Genomic DNA, 18496 nt, shown 5'->3' on the forward strand with positions numbered 1-18496 from the left:
GAAAGATAAAGATATCCTAAATGTTTGGAGCAATTTGAACAGTTGACAAAAAAAAGCAAGCATAATCATCTGGACTAGCTTTTTACACTACCAATGAAAAACTATCAAGTCAATCTCAACTTAACAAAAATGCCATACATAGAATTCAATAATTATGTACTTTAATTTAAGGAAGCAAGCAAGATGAAACGATGTCTGACTCAGTGTAATAAAAACTAAGGCCTTATCTTAAATCAACTCAGGGCAGCATACATAAAGGATCTACACATTAATGAAATAGACTTATACAAGTATGTTAACTTGTAACAATGAATATGCATATGATATCTCATTTCTACATTCGACATTTGTCGCATGTTCAATGAATTAAAAAAAAATAATTTATAATTCAGAAATCCCGTTCTAAAATACTCCTGTATATTTGTATTTTGTTTCTGCCTGAAGAAGTACACAATAAGGCTGTGTGAAACTAATCATTTTATTAAAGTATTTTACATTTTTTACATGGTTTTTGCTAGCAATTAATGAAAAAAATATTCATTTGATTTGTTTATTCAGATTTTAAGTATAACAAGTCATGTAAACTCTTATATACTCATCAGTAAGCAACTAGAAGCCTTTCTCTTTTTATTTCAAACCAGTTTTTAAACAAATGCAGTTTCCATTACATGGAGGTTTCCTTTCTTATAGTTTTTAACATCTTGTTTCCTCATCAGCTATGGAAACTTGCATCCCTTTTTGTATCTCCAAGTTATATTCCATTTCTGAATATTGCACTTGTGTATCATTTAGCCATATTCGATACTGAGGCTACACGACAGGATCAATATTTCTAGCAAATTTAGCTATTATTTAGGTTTTGATATCGGGTTTCATTGAAGTCATAAGCAAGAACATGATGCTGATTTTTGAAACTTTAGGAATTTTCTCTGTCAACTGTTCTGACATTACAAAATACTTTCTTGGTTTATTACTAAAAACAAAACTAAAGCTATTTCATATGGTAATAATATAAAACAAAAATTACCTTACATTACGGACAGTTTATTTACATAATCTTTTTTAACATATCAAGTCTAAAAAAAAAAAATTCATTTAATGCTTCATATAACATACTAAGAAATCATATCACTTGAAGACAAAATTATCTAAAGGCAAATTATAAAAGATATTTCAACAAATGCAGGCATATTTATGGGGATATAACTGAATGAATTAAACCAAACAACAATAATGGAAACAATAGAAATATAACCAAATGGAAAAAGAACCTAGAACAAATAACATGATGAACTACAAACAAAACGGTTGAAGAAACATAAGCAGACTGATGAAATGCTGTGATGAGACCAAAATAGGCCACCTGACCTAGATTCGTGAAAGAAGAAACAGGCATCTTTATAGATTTAAAGTAATTTCAGAAATGTGCTTATTTTTATTGAGTTGCTATTATTATTATTACTACTACTACTACTTGACACCTCCAGGGAGTCCAAAGACTCATCGAGGGAGGGCACCTGCTCTACAACTGTGTCCACCACTCAATTCACCAACTACAATCATCATCTACACTAACGCCACCTGCCACCACCACCACTAGTATTTTCACAGGCAATCGCAAACATCCATATGAAGTATTAAGATAATATTAACTTTTGAAAAAGTTATATTTTATCATCCATTTCCTGATATGTACCCATGTACATATAGTGCTGTCATAGTTTAGTGCAATCATAGCTACTATGATTGCACTAAACCTATGTATGACAGCACTAAACCTGGTCAAATACTATATTGTCAGGGATTGTTTAAGCTAGCTGGAGACCCTTGGTGGTAAAATTTATAGGGTCTCTAAAAAAAGTGTGTGTATATGTATATGCTATAAAGAGAATTAGGGCTGCATTATAACAAAAAATTAAACACACATAATATGTGATTTAATATTTTATTTCAAAACATTGCAATAAATTTTTCTTTATAATAATCGGACAATAGCGCCATACTGTTTAACATTTCTTCTGACATTGTACTTCTTAGGTAGTTTTTTTTTTTTTATCCTTTTTAAGACAGAGAAAGATCTTTCTCATGATGAATTAGAAATAGGAATAGTCAAAATAATTTTTTTTAATAATTTCTACGTTTGGAAAAGTTGATGACATTTCTCTTACAGCCTGGTGCAAATAAGTTTTGGGTAAACATAAAATATTGAAGTGCAGTGCTACAACTTTCTGCAGCAAAATTGCCAACTAAATATAGTTGGCAATTTTGCCAACTATCCCTTGCATTAGAGTGACTAATGCAAGGGATATAGACTGTACTCGTGCTGTAGTCTTTAATGCATGCCTCTAATCCTGAGTACTTTCCTGACATGTTCACAGCATTGTTATATGTTTGTCCTCAACAAAGTGTAATATCCAGACCTCTAAATGCTAGTCCTAATCGACTTATTAATTTTATAGTTCATATTATTCTTCTCAACACTTCTTTCCAATAACTCTCTTCATGTTCTCTCTGCTGCAATAAATTAGTATCAATTCTGTTTAAAATTGAAGATCTTTTATATAAAATACACAATGACATACTTTCTTTTGAAAGTTCTAACCATGAACTTTCAAAAGAAAGTATGTCATTATTGTGTATTTTATATAAAAGATCCTGTATAAGTTGTAGTAATAGTTTTCCGGTTTTGGAGCTTGGGGCCTGTGGTAGCTGCCAAGTCCAACATCTATTTCATCTGCCTCTCTATATTTCTAGTTTCATGTTTTAGCTAATTTCTCTCTTATTTCATATAAATTCAGTTTGCTTCCCACTATACCAGCTTTGCTTATTCCCTGGTCTATTTACAAATTTCATTTTTTGTTAAAATTGTTCTTAAATAGCCGAAATATTTTACTTCGTCTATAGGTTATAGCAATATAGTTACAGAATCCTGGAGACTTGCACTGGATGTATTTAGGAGTACATATGCATAAAGCAAAGAGCCAAGTTTCATATCTCCTGTTCTAATATTAGGTTTAATGCCACTTTCTTTCATAATGCAACCCCATTAGTTCTTAACTATTTGTCATAAAGTGAAAAATGATTTACAGGAATTTCTCTACTGGCCTACCCAGTAGAGAAATTCCTTAGTAGTGTAATTCTCACATTCAGCTTTTATTCCTGTTTTTATAGATGGTCACTATGAGAACTCTGTCCCAATCATCTGGAATTTGACCTTCTGACCAGTCCCTCTGAATTATGTAATATATATTTTACAAGTTATACACATACTGGCCTCTTAGAAACTTCTATGTAATACCTTGTTGGATCTCTTTTAGCCTGAATTACAGCACATACATGGTTTGACATAGATTCTACAAGGTGTTGGATTATATCTATGTCTGGCAGCATACCAGTTGTTCACTCAGATTTGACAGAAGAGGACTTTGCTCCCAGATCTGTTTTACTAACATGTCTCATAAATTCTCAATAGGTTCAGATCCAGGCTTTGTGGTTAGCGAGGGAAGATGTGGAAGTTGCTGTCATGCTTGCTGAACAACTGCTGAACAATTGCATGATAGACAGCATTGTCATCCAAGAAACAACTCTCACCTGCTGCATAAAAAGTCAACATTGCAGGATGGACTTCCTTGGAGGACACCCAAACTTCCAGTAATATCAGGATCCCATTTCATACCAACAGAACATGCCCCACACCCTGACAGCACCTCCAGAACTGTGAGTTGTATTTACAAGGCAAACTGGGTTTATTGCTTCATGGGGCTTTCACCATGAAGGAATAAATCCTGTCAGTACAGAACAAGGTGTATGACTCATCATACCATATAACTTTTTTTTCAGTTTTCCAGTGGCCAGTCACGATGTTCCTGACTACTGTAGACAAACTTTCCAGTTCTTCAGAAATTAGTCGTTTCTGTACAGGCATGCAACTGCCACTACTCTCATCAATTCCTTGCACATAGTTCAGTGAGATATGGGTAGGAAACAGCCTTCATTAAATGCTTTAGTCAATTGCTGCACACGGGAAGTTCTGTTTGTCCATACAGACCTTCTCAGATGACAGCAATCTTGTTCCACCTCTAAGACAAACAATGCGGATTATTTTTCCAATGATTAAACACCTGGGATATCTCACTTTTTGAAGAATCAGTCAGCTGTACTGTTTTCAAATCATGGCTCCAGCCAGGTGGGCACCTGCAATAAGCTCTTATCAAATGCTGATAGATCCTTTGTTTTCCCATTGTGATCAACACTTTTGACAATTACTGACCAGCAACAGCATTCTTAAATAGTTACCTAGAATATGAATATGTGGTGATGCACATGACCAAGTATTTAGCATTTACACTGCATAAGTGACATGTATGTACATCTACATAAAGGTTTCTAATGCAGTGGCTGGTATGTGTATTTTACTGAATGCATATTTAAATTTTTATTGCAAAATATTACAATTATGTTATGACTGTATGTGAGCTTAAAAAGTAACATTTAATTTTTTAAAGGAGGAGTAATCTGGAAACAGATAAGACTGTAGTAACTATTACCGAAACATAGCTCATTTCCAAGTATAATCACATTCCTATAACAGTGAGGTGCTGATGTTCTACTTATGTCTGAAGATAAATTGATGCATATTACTAAACATAACTTAGCATTATTGAACAAAAAGTTTTTAAAAAATATGAAATAACCTTGGTGAAAAACTTTGTTGTATACATCATCTCTGGAGAAATGGCCATTTATTCTCCAGTTTAAAAGGGAAAAAAAAAAAAAAAAAAAAAAAGATACATCTAATATCTTTAATATGGATAGCAGGTTATTGGTGTTCCCAGTACTTGTACTATTGGAAAAATTTCAAAGTTAGATTTCTATTGTTTTTAATGTTGCACAAGTATCCCTTAACAGGAACATTAAAATTTAATCTTTAGCTATTCAGAGGCTAGCTTCTATGTATTATTATTACGACTGATGAGAAACTGTCATGAATTTCTTCTAAAAATTGAAAAATGTCCTCTTATTACATAATGGAATCATATAAATTATTTTAGAGATCCTACTAAAGCTGAAGTGGGAAAACTGAATAAAATTTTTGACAGTATCATACCTCAGGATAAACATTTTTTGACTGAACTATGTGTGCCTTTCATGAATAGCTCCAAGAATTTATGGAAGATTTGTGTGTCCATGTGTTCATGTAAAATTGCAAAATTCGTTAGTTAAGATCATATCCCATCATACATTAAAAAAAATAATTAAAAAAAAACTCTTCATACTTTATTTCAAAAAGAAAATATTTAACTTGATTTTCATTAGTGGTTTTTAGCAGGATATACAAACTCTAGTATCAGTTTTATTAATGAAAAAGAAACTGTTCACCATTTCTAAACCACTAGAAACCATGGTTTCCAGATTACTGAATTCTTTCTCACCCAAGGTACTAAATGTAAAGTATATTTAAAACTTTTTGTGGTTGGGATTCACATTTAAAATAATAATAGTAAGTCCATTAATTCAAAATGGTCATAAAATATGCATAAATTTCCTCTACTGATGTTTTTTAAAAACTAATATTATAAAGCTAATAAATAAAACTAATGGAACTTTTCTTTTCTATGCAGCTATCCCATGCATCCACCAATTGTAAGGTTTGTTACCAAAATTTTCCATCCTAATGTTAGTCGTCATGGTGATATTGGACTTGATTCAATCCACCATAACTGGAGTTTAGCACTTACTATTTCAAAGGTAAATAATAAATTGCTACATTAGTGAATACTTTAAACGGTTAACACCATTTATTTATAATATTTAAAACGTGAGATCAGTAGTATATTATTATCTTATGGTAACATTTTTTCATTACTTTAGAAGCAGTTCATTATTCTTCAAGATTATTAAACTTATTATTAATAGCACAAATATGGTGCTTATTGAACAAGCCCCAGGTGAAAATATTGCACCTGTGCTTTTCTAAATCTAGTCCTCTGGAAGATTCTAGTAGGAGAATAGTAAATTTTCATTTCATTACAGAAGGAAACTGATATAAAGAAAAGATGGATCTTCTAAAAGACTTAAATAGCAAAACTTGATTGATTCCAGATGTATAGAAATGTTTGGGACATGTCTGGTCCAGACATGGGAGCAATAGCAATTATTTAGAGAGAGAGAGAGAGAGAGAAACCTTACACAAAACAAACAAAAAAACCTTTAGAGCAGAGTTTTACATTATTATTAATGATGAATTCCAATTGAGAAAAGTTTATAGGAGATTTGATATAGAAAATGACCAATATAACCATATAGTATAACCATCAAAACCGAATGTGTAAAAAAAAAGTTTTGAAAAGAATCTAGTCCTCAGATGCTATTGACTCAAATATACAAATGCTATTGCAGAAAAGTGAGTTTGAAAATAAGAAACAAACCTTAGACTGAATGGCAAAATTTAAAGGAATCATTTATTGATTCAGGGAAGAATTACAGAACTACAGAAAAAAATGACTGAAAAGGGAAAATGAAAAAAAAAAAAAAAAAAAAGGTTGCATGAAGCATTACTTTTACTGTTTGAAATTGTTGGAAGTTTATTTTTCACTTGGTTAGACTATAATAAATTTAGTTTAATCCTTTATCCAAGTGTATGCAAACAAAGTGTGCATCTGAAAATATCTTCAGGACTGAGGTAAGGTAGTGCAACTCCAAGCAAAGGTGGATAAAACTCTCATCACTCCTGAGGCAGAAGCAATAGGAGAGGTCATATTTACCTATAGGAGTTGCCAACAGGTGTACCACCTTATTATTGAATTACTCTGGATTTAGAGAAAGCTGTTGGAAGTTTATTTTTCACTTGGTTAGATTATAATAAATTTAGTTTAATCCTTTATCCAAGTGTATGCAAACAAAGTTTGCACCTGAAATTGTTGTTGCACTACCTTACCTCAGTCCTGAAGCTATTGCTTCAGCCTTAGTATCTCCACGTTTGGGTCTGCCTCCCACTGATGAGACCTCAATAAAGGTTGAAACTGGTATGAGTAGTGGCCCTTCCCTTAATGCATAGCAGTATACATGTCTGCAAGGAGATGTGCTTTGCATTATGGGAGATACTGAGACAAGGAGTGATGAGAGCTTGGTCCACCTTTGCTCGGAGTTGCCTGGTGTTGCACTACCTTACCACAGTCCTGAAGATATTTTCAGGTGCAAACTTTGTTTGCATACACTTGGATAAAGGATTAAACTAAATTTATTATTATGTTTGGAATTGTGTGCTGAGATAGAAAAAAATTAAATAAAAACTTTATAGTAGACATGCATATACAAATGATCCATGAAAAGAAATCATTTAAAAGGCTTGCTAGTAAGTTCAGTATTTTTGTACAGCTAAACAAAAATGGAAATATTTTGAAAAGAATATAGAAAATAAATGTCATACTGATGGTATATAATGTTTCAGAGGCTGAGAAACCTAGAAAGTAGAGAAAATAACACTAGAAAAGAATTGATTATAAAGCTAATGTAAGAACTGAAGATAAGGATGTTTGCAGATGTCTAAGGTAAATATAATGAACACTGTGCTATCTTGAATAGCTTGTGGAAACAGCATCTGAAGATGCTTTTTTTGCATAAATCATGCTTTTCTAGGATGTCTGGGCATGTGTTGAGTATGTGAATTTTATTATTAGCATCACAAATTTTATTAAAAAACTATTAATTTATAATGTATATAGAAAAACAAAATGACTGAAAAAGAAAAATGAAGTGTTACTTTTATTGTTTGAAATGTTAAATCTCATCATCATCAAATTCCTGACACTTACCTCAAGGAGTGTACAGGATATAATAGTATTACATGAAAAATTTACATCGTTACTAACTTCCTACCTACAATTTTCTGCCAAATCAATCTGTTACCTGCCAAAGCTACAACATTGTCAGATCTTATATTTATATATCTATCTTCTAAGGCACTTTTTACCATAGCAATCCACCTATATCTTGGTCTTCCTTTGGGTCTTTTTCCTGATATGGCAGAGAACACTTGTTTGGCTAATCTTTCCTCGCCCATTCTGTTTCAGTGATCATACCACCTGAGATTAGCTCTGCTAATGCATTCCTGGATGATGACAATGTCAAGTTCTTTCCTAATATCCTCGTTTTTAATATGATATTGCCATTGATACCATCTGTTCACATCCCTAATCTTTCTCAGGACTCTCATATCTGCGGTCTCGAGTCTTTGGTCAAGTGTTTTACTTCTAACCCAGCTCTCAGAACCATAAGTTAAAATTGGTTTGAACACTGTCTTGTATACAGCTAATTTAGTGTTCCGACTAATTTCTCTCTTATTCCATATGAATTTATTCAATTGACTTCCTACCATACCAGCTTTGTTGATTCTGTTGTCTATTTCCATATTTAATTTACCATCTTCACCAAAAATCATGCCTAAGTAGTTGAAATGTTTTACTTGTTCCACAGGTTCTCCATTCACAACACAGTTGACATTTTCAATGATTCTGCCTATTTTCATTGTCTTTGTCTTTTTATTGCTGACCTTCATACCATATCGATTACAACAGTTATTTAATTTAGTCAGAGAATCTTGCAGACTTGTAGCGGATTGATTTAGAAGTGGAACATCGTCTGCATAAAGCAAAGAGCTGACATTAACATCTCCAATTTTGATATCGGGTTTAATACCACTTTCCTTCATAATGTAATCCATATGGATAATGAATAACATAGGTGATAATGTACATCCTTGTCTGACACCAGATTTCACATTAAACCAACTCCCTGTACTTCCTTCAATTCTAACTACTGACTTACAACTCAAATAAAGACTAAGTATTGCTTGATATATTGATCCACTGACACCATACAACTGCAGCGTTTTGAATAGCTTCTCTCTTGGCACCTTGTCATATGCTTTTTCCAGATCGACTTAAATACAGATCTTTCCCATGACTTTTCAACTATTTGTTGTAAAGTGAATATCTGATCCTGACAGCCTCTATTTGGCCTGAATCCAGCTTGTTCCTCACCAAGCTTCTCTTCCACAATATTTCTCAACTATTTCTCAAGTATACTGGCATAAATCTTACCAGGAACACTCAGTAGAGAAATACCTCTGTAATTCTCACAATTAGTTTTATTTCCCTTTTTATATATGGGTACTATGAGAGGTCTACTCCAATCATCTGGAATTCGTCCTTCTGTCCTGGCCCTCTCAACTATGCAGTAGCCACTGTAAAACTTTTATACCTCCATACTTGAGCATTTCTGGTCTAATATCATCTACTCCATCTGCCTTTCCACATTTCAGACTTTTGATGGCTTTTTCTACATCAAGCATGGATATGTATTCCCGATTGCACGCATGGTTAGTGTTTTTTTTATCACTGTGCTTTCATCACTGCTAGTTTCAGTTATCAATTTTTCGAAGTAATTACTCCATACTTAAAGATATCTTTTTCTCCAGTTTTCATATCACCTTCATCATCTCTAATTCCTTTTAGAGCACTCTTTCCTCCATTTCAGAGCTTCTTTAACAACCTCCAGAATATCTTGCCACTTTCTTGATATTTATTTTCTATGTTCTTACCAAAGTCTTCCCATGACTTTTGTTTAGCTAGTTTTACACAGTGTTTAGCTTTCTTACATTTGTCTCTCTATTCTCTGAGAGCACAAGCTGACTTATTTGCCAGGAACTTTTGATATGCTTTCTTCTTTTCCTTCACTGCCTCTTTAACTTCCTGTGTCCACCAGGGAGTTCTGATTTTTCTATCATTACAGACAACCTCACCACATACCTCTCTGGCAGAATCAATCAATGTTTTCTTCAGAGCTTGCCACTGAATCTCCAAGGTTTGATTCCTGTTATCAAACTCTTTCATTTTTTCTTGAATAATCTTTGTATATTTTAGTCTACAGTTTACATCTGAGAGCTGCTTAACTTTTATTCGATTTAAAACTTTCTTACATGTTCTCCTTTTCAATATGAAATTCAATTTTATCCTGCTTAAGACTAAACGGTGATCACTTCCAATTTCAAATCCTCTGTACATCCTAGTGTCCTGCATCAGAGAGAAAACATCACTATCAACAATAATATAGTCAATGAGACTTTTCTTATTCCTTGCCTCTTCTCTCCATGTGAATTTGTGCACATTTTTATGTTGGAACATGGTGTTAGTAATAACCAGTCCATGTCCTGAGAAGAAATCCAACAAGTATTTGCCATTATTATTATTAGCTTTTGCTCTTTTCTCCAAATTTTCCCAAAATATTTTCGTATGTCTGACAATCATTTCCTACTCTGTTATTTAGATCCCCAACAACGACCAATTTTTCATTGTGTCAGTTGCTTTTTCTAAAGCCTCAAAAAATTCCTCCACTTCTACCTTAGAAGAACCTTCTGTGGGACCATAGGCACAAATCAGTCTCATTGTCCAGTTCCCCATTCTGATATATGCCCACGTCACTATACTTTAAATTGCCTGCCATTCAAGAAAATTAGCCTCTTATTTAGTGTTGAATACTATGGCTACTCCTTCTTTTCCTTGATTGTCATTGCCTGAATATAACATTTTGTATTTATTTTGTCGATCTGATACTTATCTAATTCCTCAGCTAGCTCCATTTCTTTGCATTCAGGCTTCTTAAGTTGATAGTACCGAGCTTCAGTTCTGGTGATATTGAGTTGGGGTATGTTTTAGGATTTGTTCTAGTAGGTGACTTTTCGCTGTTCGCCCTGGTTTCCTGGTGAAAAAAACCTGGCCCTTGTTTAATCGGGCGACGTCCCAACCAGTATGAAATTCTATCATGTTGTACGATCATTCAATCATCATCATCATCATCATCATCAAATTCCTGCCAATGTACCCTCAAGGGGTGTACAGGATATGACAGTACTATATGAAAAAATTACATCATTACTAACTTCCTATCTACAATTTTCCTCCAAATCAGTCTGTTACTTGTCAAGACTCCAACATTATCAGATCTTATATTTCTATCGTCTAAGGCACTTTGTACCGTATCAATCCACCTACATCTTGGTCTTCCTCTGGGTCGTTTTCCTGCCAACCTGGCAGAGAACACTTGTTTTGCTAATCTTTCCTCTCCCATTCTATTTAAGTGACCATACCATCTGAGATTAGCTCTGCTAACGCATTCCTGAATGCTGACAATGTCAAGTTCTTTCCTAATATCCTCATTTTTAATATGATATTGCCATTGATGCCATCTGTTCACGCCTCCAATCCTTCTCAGGACTCTCATATCTGCGGTCTCTAGTCTTTGGTCAAGTGTTTTACTTCTGACCCAGCTCTCAGATCCATAAGTTAAAATTGGTTTGAACACAGTCTTGTATACAGCTAATTTAGTGTTCCGACTAATTTCTTTCTTATTCCATATGAATTTATTCAATTGACTTCCCACGATACCAGCTTTGCTGATTCTGTTGTCTATTTCTATATTTAGTTTACCATCTTCAGTAAAAATTGTGCCTAAGTAGCTGAAATGTTTTACTTGTTCCACAGGTTCTCTATTCACAACACAGTTGACATTTTCAATGATTCTGCCTATTTTCATTATCTTTGTCTTTTTATTGCTGACCTTCATACCATATCTATTACAACAGCTATTCAATTTAGTCAGAGAATCTTGCAGACTTGTAGCGGATTTATTTAGAAGTATAACATCATCCGCATAAAGCAAAGAGCTGACATTAACATCTCCAATTTTGATATCAGGTTTAATACCACATTCCTTCATAATGTGATCCATATAGATAATGAATAACAGAGGGGATAATGTACATCCTTGTCTCACACCAGATTTAACATTAAACCATCTTCCTGTACTTCCTTCAATTCTAACTGCTGACTCACAACTCAAATAAAGACTAAGTATTGCTTGATGTAATGCCCCATTGACACCATATAACTGCAGCGTATTGAATAGCTTCTCTCTTGGCACCTTGTCATATGCCTTTTCCAAATCGACAAAACTTAAATACATATCTTTGTTATATTCCCATGCTTTCTCGACTATTTGTCGTAAAGTGAAGATTTGATCCTGACAGCCTCTATTTGGCCTGAATCCAGCTTGTTCTTCACCAAGCTTTTCTTCCACAATTCTTCTCAACCGTTTCTCAAGTATACTTGCATAGATCTTGCCAGGAACACTCAGTAGGGAAATACCTCTGTAATTCTCACATTCAGTTTTATTTCCCTTTTTATATATGGGTACTATGAGAGCTCTACTCCAATCATTGGGAATTCGTCCCTCTGTCCAGGCTTTCTGAACTATGCAGTGCAGCCACTGTAAGACTCTTATACCACCATACTTCAGCATTTCTGGTCGAATATCATCTACTCCTGCTGCCTTTCCACATTTCAAGCCTTTGATGGCTTTTTCTACTTCAAGTATGGATATGTATTCCTCACTGCATGCCTGGTCAGTGTTTTTTATCACTGTGCTGTCATCACTGCTTGTTTCATTTAGCAGTTTTTCAAAGTAATTACTCCATACTTCAAGGATATCTTTTTCTCCTGTTTTCATTACACCTTTATCATCTCTAATTCCTTTTACGGCACTCTTTCCTCCATTCCTAAGCTTCTTCAACAACCTCCAGAATATTTTGCCACCTTCTTGATATTTATTTTCTATATTCTTGCCAAAGTCCTCCCATGACTTTTGTTTAGCTAGTTTTACACACTGTTTAGCTTTCTTACATTTGTCTCTGTATTCTGTAAGAGTAAAAGCTCACTTATTTGCCAGGAACTTTTGATATGCTTTCTTCTTTTCCTTCACTGCCTCTTTAACTTCCTGTGTCCACCAGGGAGTTTTGATTTTTCTATCCTTGCACACAACCTCACCACATGCCTCTCTGACAGAATCAATCAATGTTTCCTTCAGAGTTTGCCACTGAATCTCCAAGGTTTGATTCCTGTTCTCAAACTCTTTCATTTTCTTTTCAATAATATTTCTGTATTTTAGTCTACAGTTCACATCTGAGAGCTGCTCAACTATCATTCAATATTGTGGTTTAATCCAATAAGAATACAATTTGGTCGGCTAAATCCCAAATTGCCAGCCCATCCTGTTTCGTTCAGTATCCAGGTAGATACCTAACAGGGTGCACTACGAGAAGGTGAGATTTGGACTTTAGGTCAGATTAATATATATATTTGTTTGACATAAAGAAAACAGTCTAAAAACATCGCTTTCATCTTGCATTTTGGTGAAGTAGCAGCAAACAATGTTTGCACTATGAAATGGGAATTTCTTTCCTATGGTGCACAAATGATGGTCTGTTAGAACCTCACCATATTGTATTTGTGTAACAGAGAAATTAAATGCAATTTAATTTCTCTGTTTGACATTTTGTAAAAGAGGAATAAATATATTTCATGATCAAGTGAGCAAAGAACAGCTTGTACTAAAAAAAAAAAGGGGGGGGTTCTAATTGTAGAAATGAACACTGATGATTCATTGATTTATATCAATTTTACAAAAACTGATTAGTGATAGTACCGTGCATCTTGCCACAGCTGTATTTGCACTTAATTCCAAAGAATTATCATCTCTTTTTTTTTTCAATGTGTTTACTTCGGTATTGGCACAAATGATGACATATTATGAAATATGTAGTATTTTCACTCATCAGTATTTATGAAATTGACATAAATCAATTAATTATCACAATGTAAACTGATATAGAAAGATATATTTATTCTACTCAACACTTGACTTCATTCTCCCTCACTTCCTATACTTTTAGATTCCCTGATTTTGCTACTCCAACCTCTCAGTGAACAATACTCGCTCCAAATATCTAACTCCGAAAGCATAACCTTTGTCAGCTGCCATAAACTAAATTACAAGTTTGCAAAAATTAAAATACACACACACACGACAAGTTGCCAGCAGTGATAATTGTCATTTATGCACTGGTGAACAAAAAAAAAAAAATTCCCCATTTCATAGTGCAAATTTTGGTTTGCTGTTATTTTACCAAATGCAAGATGTAAGCAATATGTTTTTTGCACCTTGGTTTCCTTCATATTTATGTACATGTTTGATGATGTTAAGATTCTATATTAGTTGTAAGAAACTAATATTTCACACTTCTGGCATCTTTTTACTTCATTAGTCACGTGTTTTTCTCTGTATTATTTATTCTTATTAATATAACAGAACCATGCTTAACTGATGTGGCATGGACATTCAAAATATTCAAAAAAATAAGTAATAAAAAATACTATTTATCCTGAAATGATTGCAGTATTATTCATTTTTTTCTACTAAAAGTGCAAAAAAGTGATAATTTCCAACGTTATTATACCATTAGCATCAAGTAAAACAAAAAATGCCCTATACAAAAACAGATTTTTTTAAAAAATATAAATAAGTTATTGGCAAATGTTAACATTGGAGTCATTTTTACTGCTTTGATGATTTATTACTATTTCCTAAGTATAAGGGAAACAGCAAAATGTGTTTCTATATTTTGCAGTTGAAAAAGATTGCCAAGTTTGTTATTCTTAAAGAATGTATAGGTATCTGTCAGTAGATTTTTCAGACTAAATATCAGTTAATTACCTAATGTGATGTTACATCGCTAATCATACTCACCACATAAAATTTTACTGTTCTCATATAAGCATAGTATCCAAAAATATGGGAAAGTATAACCATGTTTACAGAATACACAGCTCTGCATGCCATGGAGAGGCAGCTGGTATAAACAGGCATTATTGCCTGGCTGACTTCAGAGGATGAAACTTAAGTAAAAATATAAGATCATAAAATTCTAGCATTCCAAGTTATTATAAATATGTTGTAATATGTCTGAAGATTTGTTTTCTACAGAGAAAAACCGACTGCAGAAACTAATGATTTTTAACTGAGATTTTGAATTACAATAAATAAAATGTTATTTAGAATAAATAGTAAACTTTTTAGAACTTGAACACATGCAGTTAATTTGGGGAAATGATAACACTGGCCAACAAAAAAAAAAAAAAAATTTTTTTTCTGCTGATTATGATCTGACACTTGTTTTTTTTTTACTAATTTGGATGCGCTGATTTAAAGTATCAAACCCATTTTTCTCTATCACGTCAGGTTTTTCCTCTATGGCATTTTCTTTTTGCTAATTTGTAAGTTTTTGATATTTTTAAGGAGGCAGTACTATTTAGAGGATCAAAAAAATCGATTTTTTAATATTATTTTCTAAAAGTATGTACTTTTAAAAATCTGTTCCTAACTTTTTATCAAGACATTCGAAAAATTCCCGAAGAAAGCCTATTATTCAAAGCGGTGCGCCGATCAGAATCGGAGCGCTCACCGCTCTCGCTTGTTAGTAAACGAATAAATGTGTAAGAACCTGCAAAGGCACGTACTGGCGCTTTGAATGCGAGAGAGGCCGATAACTGACCTAATACATTTAGGTGATGAAAAGTAGGCTATGACAACTGCCTAAAACAAATGAATGCTATATGCGTCATAGCAGACAAAGAACGATCAAAATCGGTCAATCGTTAATCGATCGTGAAAGTATGATGAGCGCTTATAACGTTTCAATAAAGTCTGGTTTTTTTTTGTCTTGTTAATTGCATGTTAGTCGGCAGTGAAGAAAATACATCATGTCTACTACTCGAAATTGTGTCAATAGTGTAGATTCTTGTGGCAGCTTTACTGTTCCAAGTCAAAGGACAAATATCACTGATTTCGTTAAGAAAGTACTTTGCATACTTTGACATAAAAATTGCAGATCAGGACAAGTCATAGGTTCCAAATGAAGTGTGTAAGTCATGTGTAGAAAATTTACTATAGTGGAACAAGGGAAAACACCAAAAATGAGCTTTTGGCATTCCAATGATTTCACGTGAACCAAAAAATCACGTAGATGATTGCTATTTTGTTTAGTTCAGACTTCTGGTTATAATAAGAAGAATAAGAAAAAAATTGTGTATCCAAATCTTGACTCAGCAATTCGACCAGTTGCTCATTCCAATGAAATAGCCCTGCCAATTTATAAAGAACTTCCTTTACTTGAGAACAAGCATGATCGGGATATGCCAGTTCTTGAGGAGCAAGACCCGGATGTTGATTTAGACAATGAAAATTTAATTTCTAGTTCTGTACTGCAACGTTTTACTCAAGCGGAATTGAATGACTTAGTAAAAGATTTGGGCTTATCTTTGGGCATACTTTGACATAAAAATTGCAGATCAGGACAAGTCATAGGTTCCAAATGAAGTGTGTAAGTCATGTGTAGAAAATTTACTATAGTGGAACAAGGGAAAACACCAAAAATGAGCTTTTGGCATTCCAATGATTTCACGTGAACCAAAAAATCACGTAGATGATTGCTATTTTGTTTAGTTCAGACTTCTGGTTATAATAAGAAGAATAAGAAAAAAATTGTGTATCCAAATCTTGACTCAGCAATTCGACCAGTTGCTCATTCCAATGAAATAGCCCTGCCAATTTATAAAGAACTTCCTTTACTTGAGAACAAGCATGATCGGGATATGCCAGTTCTTGAGGAGCAAGACCCAGATGTTGATTTAGACAATGAAAATTTAATTTCTAGTTCTGGACTGCAACGTTTTACTCAAGCGGAATTGAATGACTTAGTAAAAGATTTGGGCTTATCAAAGGAATCATCGGAATTGTTAGCTTCAAGATTAAATGAAAAAAAACTTGCTGGAGCAAGATACGAAGATAACTTTTTATCGTAGCAGGGAAAGTAATCTTGTACAATATTTTAAACACGAGTGTGGGTTTGTTTACTGTAACAACGTGTCAGGTTTACTAACTGAAATGAGTGTTGTACAATATCATCCAAATGAGTAGCGTTTATTTATCGACAGTTCAAGCAGAAGTCTCAAGTGTGTCTTACTACACAATGGGAATGTATATGGCTCAATTCCTATTGGCTATTCAGTCCACTTAAAGGAAATATATTGAGGACATTAAAAAAGGTTCTGAAGTTCTTAAAATATACAGACCATAACTGGATCATCTGTGTGGATCTTAAAATGGTGAACATTTTACTTGGCTATCAAAGAGGATATATGAAGTTTCCATGTTTTCTATGCTTCTGGGATAGTCGAGCTAGAAACCAACACTGGAGTCAGCAACATTGGCCTCTTAGAATATCCTTAAATGTTGGAGAACAGAATGTTATAAATCAACCTTTAATCGACAGAGAAAAAATCATTTTTCCACCTCTACACATCAAACTTGGTCTTATGAAGCAGTATGTTAAAGCTTTAGATTTACAAGGTGACTGTTTTCAATACATATGTGAAAAATTTCCACGACTTAGTTATTAAAAAATTAAAGCTGTGTATTTGATGGGACCGCAAATTAGAACTTTAATGAGAGACCCAAATTTCATCAACTCTATGAACGAAATTGAGAAAGAGGCCTGGTCTTCATTTACGATGGTTGCGAATAATTTTCTTGGAAACAAAAAAGCGTGCAATTACCAAGATCTAGTGGAAACAATGCTTGAAAATTTCTAGTGCCTAGGTTGCACATGAGCATAAAGCTTCATTTTCCATATAGTCATCTTGATAGATTTCCCAAGAATTTAGGTGCTGTAAGCGATGAACAAGGTGAAAGATTTCATCAAGACTTAAAAACTATGTAAGATCGGTACTAAGGAAGATGGGATTCTCACATGATGGCCGACTACTGTTGGAGTATTCAAAGATATTGCCAAAACAGAACACACAGCAGAAATTGCTACAAACAAAAATTTATTCCCTGAAACTCGTGTAAGTAAATTTGTTATTTTTTTATAAATATTCTTGTAATTTTTAATGAATATTGTTAAGTAGTTATGTATCTAATTATCGGCCTCTCTCGCATTCAAAGCGCCAGGATGTGCCGTTGCAGGTTCTTACAAATTTATTCGTTTACTAACAAGCCAGAGCGGTGAGCACTCCGATTCTGATCTGCACACCGCTTTGAATAATAGGCTATATCTTCGGGAATTTTTTGAATTTCTTGATAAAAAGTTAGGAACAGATTTTTAAAAGTACATACTTTCAGAAAATAATATTAAAAAATCGATTTTTTTGATTCTCTAAATAGTACTGCCTCCTTAAAACTATCAAAAATTTACAAATTAGCAAAAAGAAAATGCCATAGAGGAAAAACCTGATGTGATAGAGAAAAAAAATCGTTTGATATTTGAAATCAGCGCACCCAAATTAGTAAAAAACAAGTCTCATATAAAAGTCAGCAAAAATTGTGTTGGACTGTGTAATTGTTTCATAATTAACTGAAATAAAATTCTTTATGGACAAAAAAAATGCACACTTTAGCTAAGTGTAATTACACAAAATTAACACAATAATATAATTCTGAGATTAACTTTTCCAGATAGATACAATATTTATGTGATTATTATAAATATTGTCTGCTTGTACAGGTATCCCTCGATTAACGCAGTTAATTAATTACCCGATCT

At 33.5% G+C, this 18496-nt stretch overlaps 1 protein-coding gene across 3 annotated transcripts in view; it reads left to right on the plus strand.

The window, feature by feature from the left end:
* LOC150103228 (uncharacterized) overlaps positions 1-18496 on the plus strand; it is a 196078-nt gene that overhangs the window by 168958 nt on the left and 8624 nt on the right. For all 3 annotated transcript variants that reach the window (XM_090397353.1, XM_090397355.1, XM_090397354.1), the window contains one exon: positions 5622-5748. In XM_090397353.1, the coding sequence (XP_090253479.1) occupies positions 5622-5748 (127 nt within the window). The remainder of the gene's footprint in view (positions 1-5621; positions 5749-18496) is intronic.

Source organism: Typopeltis vanoorti, chromosome 9, assembly GCF_054136105.1.
Source record: "Typopeltis vanoorti isolate ZY-2024b chromosome 9, IOZ_Tvanoo_1.0, whole genome shotgun sequence".
NCBI classification, from domain to species: Eukaryota; Metazoa; Arthropoda; class Arachnida; order Uropygi; family Thelyphonidae; genus Typopeltis; species Typopeltis vanoorti.